Source organism: Theropithecus gelada, chromosome 12, assembly GCF_003255815.1.
Source record: "Theropithecus gelada isolate Dixy chromosome 12, Tgel_1.0, whole genome shotgun sequence".
Classification (NCBI taxonomy): domain Eukaryota; kingdom Metazoa; phylum Chordata; class Mammalia; order Primates; family Cercopithecidae; genus Theropithecus; species Theropithecus gelada.
This window is the reverse complement of record NC_037680.1, coordinates 78,074,544-78,093,127: the sequence shown is the minus strand read 5'-3', so window position 1 is coordinate 78,093,127 and position 18,584 is coordinate 78,074,544. Positions and strand designations below refer to the sequence as shown.

General features: G+C 37.7%; 2 protein-coding genes across 5 annotated transcripts in view; one reads left to right on the top strand and one right to left on the bottom strand.

Moving 5' to 3' along the window:
- C2CD6 (C2 calcium dependent domain containing 6) overlaps nucleotides 1-11,778 on the top strand; it is a 177,399-nt gene extending 165,621 nt beyond the window's left edge. The window contains exons 14-16 of one of the 3 annotated variants that reach the window (XM_025404807.1): nucleotides 3,151-3,225; nucleotides 4,380-7,970; nucleotides 11,297-11,591. In XM_025404807.1, the coding sequence (XP_025260592.1) occupies nucleotides 3,151-3,225; nucleotides 4,380-7,970; nucleotides 11,297-11,587 (3,957 nt within the window). In that variant the 3' untranslated portion in view covers nucleotides 11,588-11,591. Of the gene's footprint in view, nucleotides 1-3,150; nucleotides 3,226-4,379; nucleotides 7,971-11,296 lie in introns of all 3 variants that reach the window. The other 2 variants (XM_025404809.1, XM_025404808.1) reach the window with 2 other exon arrangements.
- Nucleotides 11,779-17,640: 5,862 nt separating this feature from the next.
- STRADB (STE20-related kinase adaptor beta) overlaps nucleotides 17,641-18,584 on the bottom strand; it is a 29,531-nt gene continuing 28,587 nt past the window's right edge. Inside the window, exon 12 of one of the 2 annotated variants that reach the window (XM_025404811.1) lies at nucleotides 17,641-18,487. In XM_025404811.1, coding sequence (XP_025260596.1) covers nucleotides 18,467-18,487 — 21 coding nt within the window. In that variant the 3' untranslated portion in view covers nucleotides 17,641-18,466. The remainder of the gene's footprint in view (nucleotides 18,488-18,584) is intronic. The other variant, XM_025404810.1, reaches the window with a different exon arrangement.

Below are 18,584 nucleotides of genomic sequence, written 5' to 3'. Positions count from 1 at the left end.
TCTACATTTCCAAAGAACTAGTGTGTTTCCTGGATGGAACTCCCTTTTTTTCAAATCCCCTTTTAGTTTTCTAATTTGGAAGTGTGAGTCTCAGCAGTCCTTACTCTGCTTCCCTGTCAAGGCCCAAAACTTATATCTCTGCATAGGAATATGCCATATTCTCCTTAGAGAACAGTTTTTTGATGTTTGGGAGAGTGACTGGGGAAAGAGTGCTGCCAGCAGTGTTTGATCTGTGTGCACAGAGAAAGAAAGGGGTGATAACGAAGGGTCCAAGAGGTCTAGCTGTTCCAAATGCAGCTCTTTAATAACTATGGACGTTCCCGTGATCTGATTTTCTTTGTGTATGCTGAGCGTGATGGTTAATATTAGGTGTCAACTTAACTGGATTGAGAGATGACTAGAGGGCTGGAAAAGTATTGTTTCTGGGTGTGTCTGTGAGGGTGTTGCCAGAGGAGACTGACATTTGAGGCGGTGGACTGGGAGAGGAAAACCCACCCTCAATGTGGGTGGGCACTGTCCAGTTGCTGCCAGCTCAGCTAGAACAAAGCAGACAGAGGAAGAGGGATGAGCTTGCTTGCTGAGTCTTCTGGCTCCCTCCCTCTTCCCTTGCCAGATGCTTTGCTTCCTCTCCTCCTGCCCTGGGACATCAGACTCCAGGTTTTTCAGCCTTTGGACCCTGGGACTTGCAGTAGCAGTCTCCAGGGGGCTTTCAGGCCTTCAGCTACAGACTGAGGGTTGCACTGTTGGCTTCCCTGGTTTTGAGGCTTTCGAACTTGGACTGAGCCGCTACTGGCTTCTCTCTTTCTCCAGCTTGCAGATAGCCTATCGCAGGAATTCGCTGTGTAATCATGTGCACTATTCTCCCTCATAATCTCCCTTTTATATATACATATATCCTGTTGGTTCTGTCCCTCTGGAGAACCCTGATTAATACACTGACTTGGAATGTATTGCTTCTCAGGCCCCCCTGATTTTACATCTCTAATAACTATTGTTTAAGGTTATGGTTTTTCTGATTGGGGTTTTCCATTAAGTCAATTATATCTACTCTCACATTTTCTGAATTTTCTCAAAGGTCTAGATCCTGGTAGCTCACCTTACTGATTTCCAGTATTGCCATGGTTCTTTCTTTGTGAAATAATATTTTCTGTTAATGTACTGGCACCTTGGGAGATAGGAGAGTAGACTCACATGTTCAGTCTGCCATCTTGAAGCTCCTGTATTGATTTGTTAAATTGTCTCTTCCTAGCTTCCTAACATGCATACCTAGAACATTCCCCCAATGTTACTTTACTGAAGCTTTTTATTTATGAAAGTATTATATGTTCATCTAATCAATAATGCCCAGTTAAACAGAGTAAACGTTAATAGCATCCTCCTTCCTCTCCTCCAGGGCTACTCCCGTGAGAAAACAATGTAAGCATTTTGAATCCATTCACACATTTGTCCATGCTTGTAGTAGGGGGGATTTTTTGTTTGCTTTGTTTGTTACAAAAATGAAATTATATTTTTCTACTACTTGTTCTTTCACTTGTTTATCATACATGTATCTTTTTTAGATTTTTCTATTAAATTCATTTAAAGCAATAAACTTTCAAATGTTATAATGTCAACTGTGTTTAAGAGAGATTTGGGAGAAATTTAAGCAAAGAAAAACAAAAGGAACAAAAGAATAGGTATGGAAGTACAAGATGTATGTCAAGAATTCAGAGTTAGACACATTTGGCTGGAGGAGAGGAACCATACTGGCAAATATTGAGAAACTTGCAGAGACAATACAGAGTTGGTGTGTGAGGACAATGAGTGGGAAGCCACTGAGGCTTTAAGAATAGGGTCATTTATTAACTGCTTAATGTTAATTAAACCTTAAAACAACCTAAAAGTATCTCTAATAAAAATGTTACTCATTGAATTGTTATTTTACTTAATTTAGTCCATAGTGAAGCCTCTACAGACTAAAGGAGATAATGTATAGGAGAGTCATTTGAAGTACCAAGTGTTCTGTAAAGAGATGTGTCACGTTTTCTCTCTGTATGAGCTGGCAGTGTGGATGCACATTCTGATGCTTCTAAAGCCACTCATTCTCCCTCACTGCTATCAGGATTGTGTGAGGAACTAAGTACCCAATGAAAACTTTGGACACCTAGGATTTAAGCTACTAATCATCTGGGTAATTTGGGACAAGAAACTTCAGCTTCAGATTCTGTGTAAAATAAGAACTAGAACTAGATTATCTCCAAAACACTTCCATTTCTAAAAATTCAATGGTTTTGTGATCCTGTAATGGTTCTCATACATCTTGATTTAATACTCAAGTATTTCTTTAGGGAGTTTTACATCTTCATTTAACAGTGACAGGTTGATAATCACTGAAAATGCTATCTATGGCTGGGCGTGGTGGCTCATGCCTGTAATCCCAGCACTTTGGGAGGCCAAGGCGGGTGGATCACTTGAGGTCAGGAGTTCGAGACCAGCCTGGCCAACATGGCAAAACCCTGTCTCTACAAAAAATATAAAAATTAGCCAGATGTGCTGGCACATGCCTGTAATCCCAGCTACTCAGGTGGCTGAGGCACAAGAATCGCTTAAACCCAGGAGGCAGAGGTTGCAGTGAGCCAAGATCACACCACTGCACTCTGGCCTGGGCAACAGAGCAAGACTGTCTCGAAATAATAATAAATAAATAAATAAAATGCTATCTCAATATACTATGAGCTGCCATGTATTGTCTAACGGTATCTCACAGCCTTTTAAAAATCAGGTTACATTTCTTCTGACAATTCTATTTTATTTTTACTTTTGTTTCTACTTGAAGTTGCTGTGCATTATTTTGAGTTTACAAATTCAATACAAATCAGATTACATTTCTTCTGACAATTCTATTTTATTTTTACTTTTGTTTCTGCTTGAAGTTGCTGTGCATTATTTTGAGTTTACGAATTCAATAGGGTGACTATTATAATACCAACGAAGCCAATATTTCACATATATAATATTATATATATACAGATTTCTTTCATAATTGGCACGTATAGTTATGATAAAAATATTTAGGTTTAAAAATTTTATACCTCTAATAACTATTGCAAGAATAAAATGATCTTGATACTCTTACAAGTAATCTAAAATTAGAACTTCTTTTTTTATAAGGTGGCTTTTTCACCAAAAGAATATAATTCACCATCTTTCAGACCAGAATATATAGAATTCAAACCAAAATTTCAGGTGAGTCCTGAATTATTCTATCCCAATATCATTATACTTAATTACTAGGTTTCTTCAATACTTTAATTCAATAGTTCTAAAAAGCTACTCATTAGAAACACCTGGCTATTGTAAAAAATACACATTCCCAGGTCCATTTCTGACCTAATGAATCTCAACCCAGAAACAGAACCTGGGAATTTGTATTTCTCAAAAAAGAAAACAAACAAAAAAAAAAAAACTAAGGGGATTCTTAATTTGTCATCTGGGTATCCACTAGAATTTGAAAACCAGTTACAATAAGTTGCATCCATTAAAAATAATTTTGAACTACTAAGTTGAAATAAAATAAGACAAATAGTAGGCTGATTCTTTCACATTTTGCTTTCTTTTAGTTAGATAACACAGAAGTATGAAAAAAGAGTTTCAATAAGAATATTTATTCTGAAGGCTGTTTCAATGATAGAAGAGCCTGATCCCAGAGCTAAAAAGCTGCTTATGAATATTACACTGAAATTTTACTGTAATCCTGAGTTTTCTATATGGTTCTCCCTTACCCATTTCTGGGGCATTATACAGTATGCATCAAAAAGCAAGATTAAACTGTGACATGTTAAGGACTGGGTGGAGCTCATTATCATTGTTGAAACTCTCAGACTTAAAGGCAGATGATATATGCCCCCAAGTCAGTTTTCAGAGAATATTTGATACTTTTCGTGAGTTTCATTTTAGTACTTTTCACTACTTGCTTGAATTTAAAAAAAAATATTTCCTACATTGCTATGAATGTAGCAAATATTTAGGTAGATGAGACTTGGATCCTGATGTTAGCCACTGTCTAAGGAAATGAAGCTAACACTAGAAATTAAGTTCTTAACAATAAACTATTTATGGATGGCTTTTTAAGTATTTAAAAATATTCCAAGTAGCAAAAAGCACTTGGACACAAAATAGCATCAGAATTAAGAATTTGAAATTTTTCCATTAAAATATTTTATTTCAATTTCAAATATTTTAAAATAATTAAAGTTGATTTTTTCCCTTTGTGGAGGGTAGGAGAGTAAATAGATACATTGACAGATTGCTCAAAGAAAATTAACTAGAAAATGTATCATAAATTCAAAATCATTGCTACCAAACGTCTTACCTTTTTTTTTTTTTTTTTAACATTGCAGTTTCAGAAAGTCAACAAGAACGGTTTTGATCCTTTTCTAAGGAATATAAACAAAATGTCAGTCAGTAAAAGAAAAGATCAAGATATATACAAACGTAGAAACATTTTAGGTGCAGAGGTTATAGAGCACGAAGACCAGGATCCTCCTTATCCAGCACAATCAAAAACTGCAGGACCTGCTAATAAAACCTGGGCCCATGACCCTAATATCTTCACAACAAAGACGTCAGAAACTGAGAATAAGTTAGCCCCTGACCCTACTATCAATACGATAAAGGGTTTAGATACAAAGTATAATTTAAAAGAAAATCTACCAAATGTATCTTTACCAAGTTTCAAAGGAGAATCATCAAGGGCTGGAAATGTACATGCAAATACATGTCACCTCTCAAAGTCTTTAAATTTTACCCCCCAGATAGAATATTTAAAACAATCAATGATACTCAAGTCAATTTTAAGTAAAAATCTGCAAGACCTTTCAGACAAATTATTTTCTAAACCAGAAGTTAGTATGAACAGTGAAGCAAGAGAGAAAAGTAGTTCTCTACTTATAAGCATTCATGATAAATCATCAAGTAGTATGGAAGACAACGTATTGGGGAAAAAACAAGATTTAAACAACTGGCTTTCAGAGAAAGACATTTTAAATTCAAAGACTATTTTAAGTCAAATAATTAAAAGTATTCCTGTGGATTTATTTTCAGAAGGTAGTCAAATAACTGAAAATATTCCTGCAGATTCACTTTCAGAAGGTAGTCAAGTAATTAAAAATATTCCTGAATATTCACTTTCAGAACAGGGTCAGATAATTAAAAATATTCCTGCAGATTCCTTTTTAGAACGTGGACCAGGACAATCTCCGGAGGTAGAAGAACATGTCTCTAAAACACACTTCGAAGCTGATGAGAGAGATTTTCCAATTAAAAAAAAGAGTAGTATCAAAAAGAAACATTTAATAAGTGAAGTACCTAACTCCAAATCAGGTTCAAGTGGCACTGTACATGACTACATTATAAGGCAAATATTCACTGCACCAATATTCTCAGAATTGGAGATAGAAGTGAAACAGCCAAGTGAAACACCAATGAACTTGGAAAATCAAGTACCTACACCTTGGAAGAGAAGTTTGTCATCACATATTCTACTTCATGAAGATAATGCTGATAAAATAGAATTGCCACAGCCCAGATCTGCTATAAGCCAGATAATACAAGCATTTCCTATAGATACGCTTTTAGAATCTGGGATAATCAAAGTGATAGAATTAGATGAAGAACGCCGTAAGAGTTCTTTGCTGGGTACGGGGATCACTTCTCCTAAAGGAAAGCTGAAGGATTCCCAAGAGTATTATTCAGAAATCAGAAGCGAGACAGAACCTCTTTCTGAGCAGAATATACCCATCATTCCCAAAGACACTACTTCTGTTAGTAGAGTTGAATTTATACAGGAAGACCAAAATATGTTCCCACAAGATTCAAGTTATTATTCAATAGCAAATAAAGAACTGGATTTGCCAAGAAATGGTCAGAGGCTTGGTAAAGACGAAAATGACCTCAGTTCTACTTTAGAAAGTTTAACTAACTCATTAATGGATAAACTTAATGAATCAGATGAAATAATGTTAAAATCCTTTTTAAAAAACATCTTCAATGTTTTTTTCAAATATAATCAATCTGAAAGAAGAGGACAACCAGAAAGAGAATTAGAAAGACTAATTCAACCTTCTTTTACAAGTGACACAGAACACCTTAAAGAAATCCAAGAGAATTTTGATAAAGTAGACAAATTAGACAGAAAACATATTTTGAGTCCAAAGTTGCGTGTGTTTCTAGAAGAACTCTCAGAGTCAGAAGTAAAAAATTTAAAATCTGAATTAAGTAAACAAATCCAGCATTACCTTGTAGAAAGACTTTCAGAATCAGGACATATCACCAAGGAGGACTTACCAAAAATCTACCGAAATCTGTATCTGATGAATGAGAAGGTAGAGCGGAAAGGGCCAAACAGTTTTCAGGGGAAATATTCTGAAACTGTGAAAGAAATCATGTCTTTTGTCAAAAATTTCAATCATCATTTCATAGATAAACATTTAGAAATAAAGCTAAGGTCTTTTTTAAATGAGATTCTCCAAAACTATTTCCTAAAAAACATTTCAGAAAGCAGTTTATTTAATGAGACAGAATCTGAGACTATATACCCAAACATGTCTTCTCTAAGGACTAAAAGTGTCTCACTTTCTTTTCATGAACTAGAACAAGATATTTCAAAGGGGAGTTTTGGTAGAAGGTTTGAAATAAACATGAAATATCCTTTAAGTAAATCTCTACAAAACTATCTGATAGCTTTATCAGAAAATGAATTATTACATCTAAAAGCTGATTTAAGCAAACACCTCCAGGGTCTTTTTTTAGAAAAACTTTCAAAATCAGGACTAATGACAAAAAGGCAATTAGAAGGGATCAACCAGCATATAAATTTGCTTAATTCTAGTTCTATACCATTAAAATATATAAAGACACATTTACCTTTTAGAGATGACCATCACTTTGTGGAGAAGCATTCAGAAAAGCAAAATAAATATTCAAGAATTGTTCAACAAACCACTTTACAAACGGTTTCTGAGGATAAACTTAGAGAAACAGAACTGATTCGAGAGAAAGAAAAGAAATATTTTCCCTTACAGAATTTAAAAGAAAATTCATCTTTAATTAGGGAACAGAAAAGTTATTACACTAAAGAAGAAGCTAAAACACCAAGTTTAATCAAAGTACAACCTTCTTCCAATAAAAATACCCAGGCAAGTCCATTAAACAATTCATCAGAAACACTTACAGATATACTGCTTAAGAAACTAAGGAAAGAACATGTATTTATGCAGCTTCCTCAAGCAGAAAATTCTGTTCATAAAACACAGATTCAAGACCCATATAGTTGGGGTGGTAAATCAAAAATAACTCAATCAAAAGCTTGGTGTGAAAGGACACAGAAAATGAAGTCCCTTGATAGAAAGGAGCATGTAAACATCTATAAATGGACTGTTCAGGAAAAACCTGAAGCAGTATTAACATCGTATCCAAGAATTCCTAATGCCAGAATGCCAAGGGAAGATGAGTACGTAAACAGACTCACTTTTCCTTCCTGGCAAACTAGCACTTTAACTCATTTCAATACAGAGACTGAGGAAAAATCAAAATTAGAAGACCAGTATTGTCAGAGACTGAAAGGAAATAATAACAATAATAAAAAACATTTAGTAACATTTGCACAATACAAAAAAGAAATACAAACTCTTTATATAAAACCAGATGAAATTTGCACTGAAAAATGTGCCAAGTTCCCTGAAATACAGTCATTCCAATATAAAGATGTAGAAAATGAGAAAAACTCGAAACCATCCCTCTTCCCAGAATTATTTAAGAGAGAAGATCTAAAACCCAAGGTCCGAAAAGAAAGAGACCGTGTCGCCAAACCAAAAAAGTCATTTAACAAGATAGTCAGGATACTGCCAACCACACTGCCCACCACAAGAATTCACCTAAAGAAGTCTGTTCCAAGGACACTGCTTCACTGGACTGCAAGAACTACTATACATGTAATGATGTTTTTCTAAGTCTTCTACTTCTGTATTTGACAAAGTTCTGGCAATAATTTAGGGTGTGTGTATCTGCATCCAACTGTGTGTATAACCTTAATTACCCCCAAGACATACAGACCTCCAATTTAAAAATTCCTCTGAAAGGCCGGGCGCAGTGGCTCACGCCTGTAATCCCAGCACTTTGGGAGGCCGAGACGGATGAATCCGAGGTCAGGAGATCAAGACCATCCTGGCTAACACGGTGAAACCCCGTTTCTACTAAAAATACAAAACATTAGCCAGGCGTGGTGGCGGGCGCCTGTAGTCCCAGCTACTCAGGAGGCTGAGGCAGGAGAATGGTGTGAACCCGGGAGGCGGAGCTTGCAGTGAGCTGAGATCCGGCCACTGCACTCCAGCCTGGGCGACAGAGCGAGACTCAGTCTCAAAACAAAACAAAACAAAACAAAACAAAAAATTCCTCTGAAACTTAAATATCACCTCACCTGATTCAAAATGCAATCACAAAATCAGGGAGACTGTTAACACACCTACTACCTTTTTATGAAATAAACAGTGGCAACCCTTCCTCCCAACCCACCATCTGGGACATGAATTAGAAAAAGGTGCCCTCTTCCTCTGGGCAGATTCTCCCAGCGGACACAGCTGAGAGTCAGAGTACATAGTCCTGATTGTGGAAAACTGTCTGGATTTTAGCCCTGACTAAAATTAGTACAACTATTGGCTGTGGCCCGATACTGTGGAAACACAGCTGACATTTTCTTTTCATAGAGATTAACTACAACTATTAGAGGTTTTTTTTTTTTGTTTTTTTTTTTTCACATAGCCAAATTATCTTTGCTTCGGTTAAACAAATATGAAGCTCCTATGTGCCAGTTATCTGGCTAAAAATTAGGGATATGTAAAATTTACAATCCATTGGATTATGAATTGCAAGAATTTAACTTCTAGTCTTTTCTTTTTTCACCACCATGCTATATCATGTGCTGAGAAACTTGAGAATTCAAATATATTTTTAATATTAACATAAAACGATCAGGAGACCAGGATTGGTGGCTCACGCCTATAAGGCCAGCACTTTGGGAGGCTGAGGCAGGTGGATCACTTGAGGCCAGGAGTTTGAGACCAGCCTGGCCAATGTGGTGAAACTCTGTCTCTACTAAAAGTACAAAAATTAGCTGGGTGTTGTGGTGCATGTCTGTAATCCCAGCTACTTGAGAGACTGAGGCACGAGAATCGCTTGAACCCAGGAGGCGGAGGTTGCAGTGAGCCAAGATGGCGCCACTGCACTCCAGCCTGGACAACAGAGCAAGAGCAGTCTCAAAAAAAAAAAAATAAATAAAAAAAATTAGGAAAGTAAATCTGCGACTAGACTTTATACAAATCATTCTAAAGCAAATTTAAAATCTAGAATGGAAGGGACTTTTAATTTTCTGAATCACTGGTCTTCCCTGTAGTATGCATAACAGGCATGATCCATAATTGGAAAAACTGCTAAGTAAATATGAGTAGGTAAAACTCATATTAAATTGATACTTTGATGTGCATAATTTTCCCTTTGAGAAAATAAATCTAATTTCTGCATAAGTATTTTGATTTTATTTTCCACAGTAAAGCAAACTATTTGCTTTATAGTAGCAGGGTAAATATTATATAGCTATATATTATACACACTATATATTATACAGTTAAATATTAACTATACATTGGCAGGGTAAAAATACCAGCTTATACTTTCAATTTTGGATTTTTCTTTTCTATCTAAATTTGGAAATTTAGTTATTGAGAGGGTGAGTGTTTGTATATATACACGTGTCTACACACTTGGAAAAAAGATAGAAGATGGGGTCATAGTTTTCAAAGAAGATTTTCTGATTTTTTTTAAGACAAATGGAATCTTGAATACAACTTTTCAAGCAAAGTAAGAAATTGCATTTATGTTAAATGATATAAGATTATATAGGATCTCAGAACCCTTATCCCAAGAGGAGGCAAGGGAGATAGAGTTATCTTTATTTCTCTTGGTTAAACCAACTGTTCCTAAACTTTCCTGTAATAGATAATTGAGTAGTAAGCGGGCATTTTTCAGATGATCAGAACAACTTACTCATCTGATTTTCTAAAATCCAGGAATCTCCCAAAGGAATCAAGACAAAAGAGAGAGAAATTGAGTCGTAGGAGCACCTAGAAAAGTGACCAGTGGCCTGGGTCTCCATGCCCTTCCACTGCCACTCCAGTAATGAGTTATATCAGCTGTGAAGGAAAATTATGTTACTCACTAACATAGCATAAATCATCGCAGTGTGGCTTCCCTAATTGTCTTGTGTACATAAGAGGGAAGAGGAAGAATGTTTTCTTGCCTTCTTCAAACTCAGGCAAAAATGTTAAATAGGTAGAATTTATCTTTAGACTCATTATACATTCTTTTTTGTAAATCTTTTTCTGACTGCCTAATTCTTATTAGTCCTGCCCAATGTTCCCTGACCCCCAGTTCTATTAATCCATCCCCACCTGCGTTCAAATCAAGCAGCCCGCTCCCTTGCTGTGGCTATCTTTGCAAAGTATTATGAGATGAGCTGCTCAAACTGCTGAGGAAATTGCTTACCCTAATTTGAGGATAACTACTAGATTCATACCTTATATAGCTATATAATAGAAAATTTGAAAAAGAATCATTTATTATGGTATATATCCTTCCAGTTATTTTACTGAATGTTTTACTTGTTTACTCAGAGTACACATGCAATTTTTTATTTTTAATGTAAACATTACAACCATATTCTTGGATGTGGCACACACACTCTCCCTCTCTCTGTATGTATATAAATTAAAGATGGTTATTAAAGGATGAAAGATCAAATTCTGGATGACATAAAAAGTAAAATATAAGAGTTCGTAATTTATATTTGGGGTCGGGGAGAGAGATTTTGGTGGAGAGAAATTACAAAGTAATCTGGCCAGCATTGCTTAGGAGTCTGTCCCCTGAGGTCAGCTCTCAAGTTTTTCAGGTTTCTAGCTTCTTATCTTCAATATCTTTTGAAATAATGGATCCTTTGTAACAGTAAGATCTTTTTAAAGCATGGTTTCTAGCATAGTATCTAGCACAGTATCTAACGAGAGGCATGGGTGTAGGGTCTGAATTTAGAGACTGCCTAAGAAACATCCAGTGTTTTCATTCTTTGTCTTTAACTGTTGCTATTATAAACTTTAGTCCTTGTATGTTTTTCTTTTTTCTTTTGACCATCCATATCAGAAGTCCTTGTAAATTTAAAACCTACTTTTAAGAAACCTAATTTACCAATCTGATCTTTTATTTTATTACTTAGGATTGTTCAGATAAATTTGAGGATTTACATGACATGACCTCATTTACACACCTTAAAAAAGTAAAATCAAGATCAAGGCTTTTAGGAAAAAGCTCAGATGATATCCATAATCATGCCAGACACTCTGCAAGACCATATACTGCTCCGGAGGTTAACAAGCAACGAGAAAGCTACAGTGGAAAGTTTACAAGTCGTCGAATGGTTTCATCAGGCTTAGTTCATATAAATGATAAAACATCAGATTATGAAATGCAAAAAATGCGGCCAAAAAAAATTAAAAGAGGATATTGAAAAATATTCGTTCATTTGTGTTATTATAAAACATGTTTAACTTAGAATGATATGTGAGGCCAGCAGTCAGAATATCATTTCTCCATTAACAAAATGGTTTGGAGATCTCTTCTTTTGTGTGACAGAAGTCAGCAACCAACTTTCATCTTGTTAGAACTATTTTGGTTTGATTAAAATGAAAAACAAACACATTTGATATAAATGTGTTTTCGTTCATGAAGCTTAGGGAACAGACCCAGAAATACGTGTTCAGTTTATATTCATGAACAAAGTTTTATTTCTCAGTTTTCACTTTTTCCACTATGTAATACCACTCCAATTTGGTTTTCTCTGACTTCTCCAACCTTTGTTACACTGTAAATTATCCCTTTCTACCCAGTTTTCAGGTGATTTGTGGTTATCAATGTGTGCAGCCTTTTGTTCTGAATATATACTTTTAGGCCAGACACCATGGCTCACGCCTGTAATCCCAGCACTTTGGGAGGCCAAGGCGAGTGGATGGCTTGAGCCCAGGAGTTCTAGACCAGCCTGGGCAACATGGTGAAACCCTGTCTCTACAAAAAATCAGCTGGGCGTGGTAGCACGCCTGTGGTCCCAGCTACTGAGGAAGCTGAGGTGGGAGAACCACCTGAGCCTGGGAGGCCAAGGCTGCAGTGAGTTGTGAGAGTGACACCCCTCGCAAGAAAAAAAAAAAAAAAAAGAATATATACTTTTACTCTTCAGCTCTAGTTATATTTCTAGATTCAACAGTTTGCAATTCTCTGGGCCTTATCCTTGTTTATTAACTTTTTTGGGACAGAGTTCTAGCTATGTTGCCCAGGTTGGTCTCAAACTCTGGGCTCAAATGATCCTCCTGCCTCAGCTTGTCAAGTAACTGAGATTTATAGGTGTGTGCCACCACACCCAGCTGAACTTTTATTCATTTTAACATCATATGATATTGCATTTTTTTACACAATAAAAATAAGAATATAGTTAATTCCTGAAGCATCTCTTACACAGCAGTGACTTTCTAAGTTACTCATACAACTGTGAAAGGGCCTCTTAGTAACATCATACTTGGGAAACTGCATAAAATTGTAGAAACTGAGTAAGATATAATCTAGCTAAATCAACATAGGATTTAAATCAGACTTCTGAGAATTGGTTCTGTTTCTTTGTAAGTACAGTATTTGGATCTTGTTGAACTTTGATCCACTCTTGAAAAGCAAAACTCGATTTACAGAATTTTTGTTTCTATTTTTCTACCAGAAGTTATAATGACTATGGGGTTTAAATAGAATTGGTTGATGGAAAACATAATTCCTGATCATTCAGTGTTATAATCAGGATAGTAATTTTTTATAGGGACTAAGAATTTCCAATAATCCTCAAAGTTGTCAGTACTTGTATCAGTCAGCTTGTAACTGGGAAAACACAACTCCAGATCTTTCAGGTAGAAGGAATACAGGGAGTTGGTTTTGTGGGTGATGGAATCAAGGCTAAGAAGCAGAAAGGGATGTTGAAGCAACCCAGGAATTAGCAAGAGTGGGAAGTGCTACCACCACTTGGATGGAAAGGACAGCAGGGGGCACTGGTGCTACCAGAGTCTCGAAGCTAGAGACAAAGACGATACCGCCACTGCCAGGGACACTCGAAGCAGAAGGGGAGTGGGGCAAAGGGTGAGATATACTATGTTTCTCCTCTCTCGTCCTGCTCTCTGATCTTCTACTATTGCCTCCCTGGAAACCAGAGATTGCGGGTACATGGGAAACGTAGATCCTAGTGAAGCAGAACGGGGAAAGGGTGGAGAAATGAACTTGAGAGCTAATAGGCAACTGGCCAACAGTACTTATGAGGGAAACCATTGATCTGGCTTGCAGTAAAGGATGAAATATTTACTAGATAGAAATCTCAAATCTCTTTGCCACATTAAATTTTTAATGGCAATATTGTGACAAGCAAAGAATTTAAAACTTACCATGGAAATCTCTTGCATTTTCAAAAGTCTTTTTTTTTAATTCAAATACTTTAATTCAAGAAAGAATTCAATAAATATTAAACATCTACAATATGCCAGACAGTTTTACTAAACAGCAATATACCAGTGAATAAGACAATATTCTCAGGAAGTCCACAGTCCTTTGGGAACATAAACACAGAAGTAATTAGAGTTGTGTCAGTGCTTTTTGGGGAAGGTACTATAGAAGCTCATAGGAGGGCATTTTAGCTAAAGTGACTGCTAGTTTGGGTCCTTTGAAAAGCAGACACCAAGATGAAATTAGACATGTGGTAGTCATGGCCCCTACCAATGTGTCCATGTCCTAATCCCAGGAACCTGTGAATGTTACCTTATGTGAGGAGAGATTTTTGCAACTGTGATTAAACCAATGGTGTTGAGATGGGGGGAAATTATCCCAAATTATCTGGGTGGGCACAATATAATCACAAAAGGCAGAGAAGGAGATGGGACCACAGAAGCAGAAGTTGGAGCAGTGCTGTGCCCTGAGGGAAGGAAGTAGGAAGCCTCTAGAATCTGGGAAGGCAACAGAATCTCCCCTAGAGACTCTGGAAGGAGTGTAGCGCTACCAATCCATTTTAAACTTCTGACCTCCAGAACTGTCAGATAATAAATGTGCATTATTTTAAGCCACTGGGTTTGTGGTAATTTGTCACAGCCATGATAGGAAATTAATACCACCTGCAACAGATGTTTTGAGGGGAAAAGTCTGGGAGGGAAAAGTAGGGAGGCAGTAGAAGATGGCTGGGAGAGCTATCCATGATGTAAGTCTGACCAAAGTGGAAGAGAGGGAGGAAGATAAGAAGGCAGAATAGGAAATGGCTTAGACTGCAGTGTCATTCTAAATAAGTTTCAGTCGGGCTGATGGGGAGTGCTCCAGCCGAAGCCATTAATCACAAAAGGCCTTTGTCTCCCAGGAATGGGCTTGACTTGCAATCCCTGCTGCCAGGGGTAGGGATAGGATGAGGCAGGTATGGTGGGTAGGATAATGTTCCCCAAAAGATGTCTACATCCTAAGGCCCAGAACCTGTTAATATGTTAGGTTATGTGGCTAAAGGGAACTACGATTGCAGACAGAATTAAGGTTGCTTATCAGCTGACTGTAGACAGGGAAGCTATCCCAGATTATCTCGCTATGCCCAGTATAATCACAGGGGTCTTTAAAAAGTAGAAGATGGAATCAAAGGGAGAACCAGAGAAATGGCAGAATGAGGATTCGGCCCCAAATTGCTGACTTTGAAGATGGTCAAACAGGGCCATGAGCCAAGGAATGTGAATAGTTTCTAAAAACTGAAAAGGCCAAGGAAACAGATTCCCCTCTGGAGCCTCCAGAAGGAACGGACCCCTGCCATTTGAGCTCAGTAAGACTGATTTCAAACTTCTGTACCAGAACTTCAAAATAATAGTTGTGTTGCTTAAGCCACTAAGTTTGTGGCAATTTGTTACAGCAGCCATTGAAAATACAGCAAGCAAGGAGCCTAAGGTACAAAATTTAAGAAAGTACTCACAGGGTGAAGTCATCACTCATGGTGATACCCATGGTGATGGTTGATTTTGTGTGTCAACTGTACTGGGGCACAGGTGCCCAGATACTTGGTCAAACATTATTCTGAATGCCTGTAGTCCCAGCACTTTGGGAGTCCAAGGTCAAGAGTTCTAGACCAGCCTGGCCAACATGGTGAAACCCCATCTCTACTAAAAATACAAAAATGAGCTCGGCATGGTGGCGGGAGCCTGTAATCCCAGCTACTTGGGAGGCTGATGCAGGAGACTCACTTGAACCCGGGAGGTGGAAGTTACAGTGAGCTGAAATCATGCCACTGCACTCCAGCCTGGGCAACAGAGCAAGACTCCATCTCAAAAAAATAAACAAAAAATAACATAATTCTGAGTGTCTCTGTGAGGATATGTATTAGGGTTCTCCAGAGGGGCAGAACTAATGAATATAGGAAATGGGAGTTTACTAGGGAGAACTGGCTCACACTATCACAAGGGGAAGTCCTGCAGTCAGCCATCTGCAAGCTGAGGAAGAAAGAAGCCAGCAGTTGCTCCGTCCAAGTCCAAAAGCCTCAAAAGCAGCAAAGCCAACAGTGCAGCCCTCAGTCTGTGGCTGAAGGCCCAAAAGTCCCCAGGAGGCCCGTGTGCAACTCCCAGAGTCCGAAGGCCAAAGAACCTAGAGTCTGATGTCTAAGGGCAGGAGGAGTGGAAGGAAGTATCCAGCACAGAAGAAAGATGAAATCCTCAAGGCTCAGCAAGCAAGGTTATCCCTCTTCTGGCCGCCATCTTCTAGCTGTTTAGCAGCTGACTGCATGCTGCCCACCCACATTGACGGTGGGTCTTTCTCTCCCAGTCCACTGACTCAAATGTCACTCTCCTCTGGCAAAACCCTCATAGACACACCCAGAAACAATACTTTACCACAAGGGTCCCCAAACCCCTCTATGGACCCATACGAGTCAGTGGCCTGTTAGGAACCCAGCGTCACAGCAGATGAGCAGCAGGGTGGGTGAGCATTACCGCCTGAGCTCCGCCTACTGCCAGATCAGCGGCCACATTAAATTCTCATAGGAGCACCAACCCTATTGTGAACTGCACACATGAGCAATCTAGGTTGTGCTGCTCCTTATGATAATCTAATGCCTGATCTGAGATGGAACAGTTTCATCCTGAAACTATCCCCCACCCCATGGAGAAACTGTATACCACAAAACTGGTGCCAAAAAGTTGGAACCACTGCGTTATCAGCTATCTAGACATCCTTCAATCCAATCAAGTTGACACTTAATATTAACCATCACAGGGTGTTTCTGGATCAGACTAACATTTAAACTGGTCGACTAAGTAAAGCAGATTGCATTCTCTAATATTAGTGGACCTCATCCAATCAATTGAAGACCTGAATAGAAGACAAAGGCTAAACTTTCCCCAAGTAAAAGAGAATTCCTCCTGCCTGAATGCATTTGAACTGCGACATTGGCTTTTTCCTGCCTTTGGACTCAAACTGAAACACTTACTCTTCCTGGGTCTTGAGTCTGACAGCCTTTGGACGAGAACTACACCATCAGCTCTTCTGGACGTCCAGCTTGCTAACTCACCTGGCAGAGCTTTGGACTTGTCAGCCTCCACAATCGCATGAACCAATTCCTTATAATAAATCCATTTATATATGTATATATATAAAATGTAGATATATATGCACATTCATTCTATTGGCTACTTCTCTGGAGTACCCTAATACACCCCATAGTAGGAGATCTGAGAAGCACCATTTCATGCCCTTTATGGTCCAATTTTTAAACTACACACATTTAGGAGAACCTCCACACAGATTTGAAAGAACCTCTAAGGTCTCTGGGCCTCTCTTATGGAAGGGAAATTTAGGAGGAGGAGGTTAGTAGGATGAACTATAGCCCTTACCACTAGAGTTGCTCTTAGGGCCTCAGTGGTCTTCATCTTCTCCCTTTTCCACTGTCCATTTTAAATTCTTTCACTTTGGTGGGTCTTGGTGGCTTAACAGATGGAGTAACCCAAACCTTCATTCTTGAGCGGGTCCAGTCAATAAACATGAAGAAAATTGTGCTTGAAATGGCCTATAGATTTGTATATTATTTGTCTTTTTAATTTTTTAGTCCTGAAGTAATCATTTTAAAATAACTTTTAATGTAATATAAATAAGATTGTATAAATTAAGAAAATCAACTGAAGTAGGTCCCAGTTTACCACACTTTGAACTATGTATTCAAAAAGAATACATAGTTTGAGACATGGCAGAGTCTCTTTTCTAATTAGGAAATTAGGAAATATTAATTAAGACCTCTATGTCCTCATGTTGTACCTCCTACAGGAGCAATATGTCCTCATGTTGTACCTCCTACAGGAGCAATAACCATACAAAAGGCCAGAATGCCTTCTGCCTCCATTTAATCGAATACTCAGTTGATTATAGATTATGTAAATGAATTTGCTTGAGAAAGGGCTTTTCTTGGCAAAACAAATCAGAATCTGTATTTTAGCTCTGTCAAACCACGCAAGGAAAATAAATAAAAGCATAAACTCAATTCAGTAAATCTTTATTGAGCTCCCACGGGGTGCATGAATTTAGGATCTATAATTTACATAAGTAGGAAAGTGTTACTTTAGCCCCCTTTTTTTTAAAAAAAAGCAAATTACAATTTCTGTATATATTTCAAGTGAATCATTTAATGTCAGTGAGGTTCAGTTAGATGTTACCATAAGTATTAACAGAAGAAAAAGGGAAAGCACAAACATTTTCCCTCTACCAGAAAAGGGTCTGATGTAAGATAAACCAGCCCGTTGGTTTAACAATAGCTCATTAAAAAGGCCAGAGAATCTGGGAGAAGATGTACTTGGAAGCACTGTCCTCTGAGGGCCCATTCCCAAGGGACAGCAAAATACTGAAAAAAATTAACTGGCTCAAAAATTATATTGACAGAGGAAAAGAGTTAGTCACAGCTTAGAAAAAAATTCCAGAATAAATGACACTCGCTAGATTAGTAATTCTGATGTTTCCTTGGAGTTGTCATAGTACTCTGTGGGAACCAGAGGGACTACAAACTGATGCCCCTTTGAACAGAGTGGTTTTAAATAATAGATTCTCCAGTGCACCAACTGTATTTTCAAGTATAATTCTGGTATTTGTACCTAGCAATACAGAAGAAAAAGCAGCAAGGAGAAAGTGTCAAGTATATAGGACATAAAATGATTTGGCAGCCCTAGAATTCCCAGTATGAGTCTTTTTCATCAGGAAAATCACATTCTGGCTCAGTCCAAGGTAACACTGGAGGCAATGATATTGATGGCTTGTTATAAGCAGGAGGCAACAGTGAAAGTATTGAATCATGGCTTTCTTCTTTCATCTGTTAAAGAAACTCAAAATAAGGCTGTTGATATATCATTTCAATACATCAGTTTTGTTAGCAATAAATAACTTTTAAAGAATTTATGTTAAATGTGTTTAAAATTGTTTTCAGGTATTCC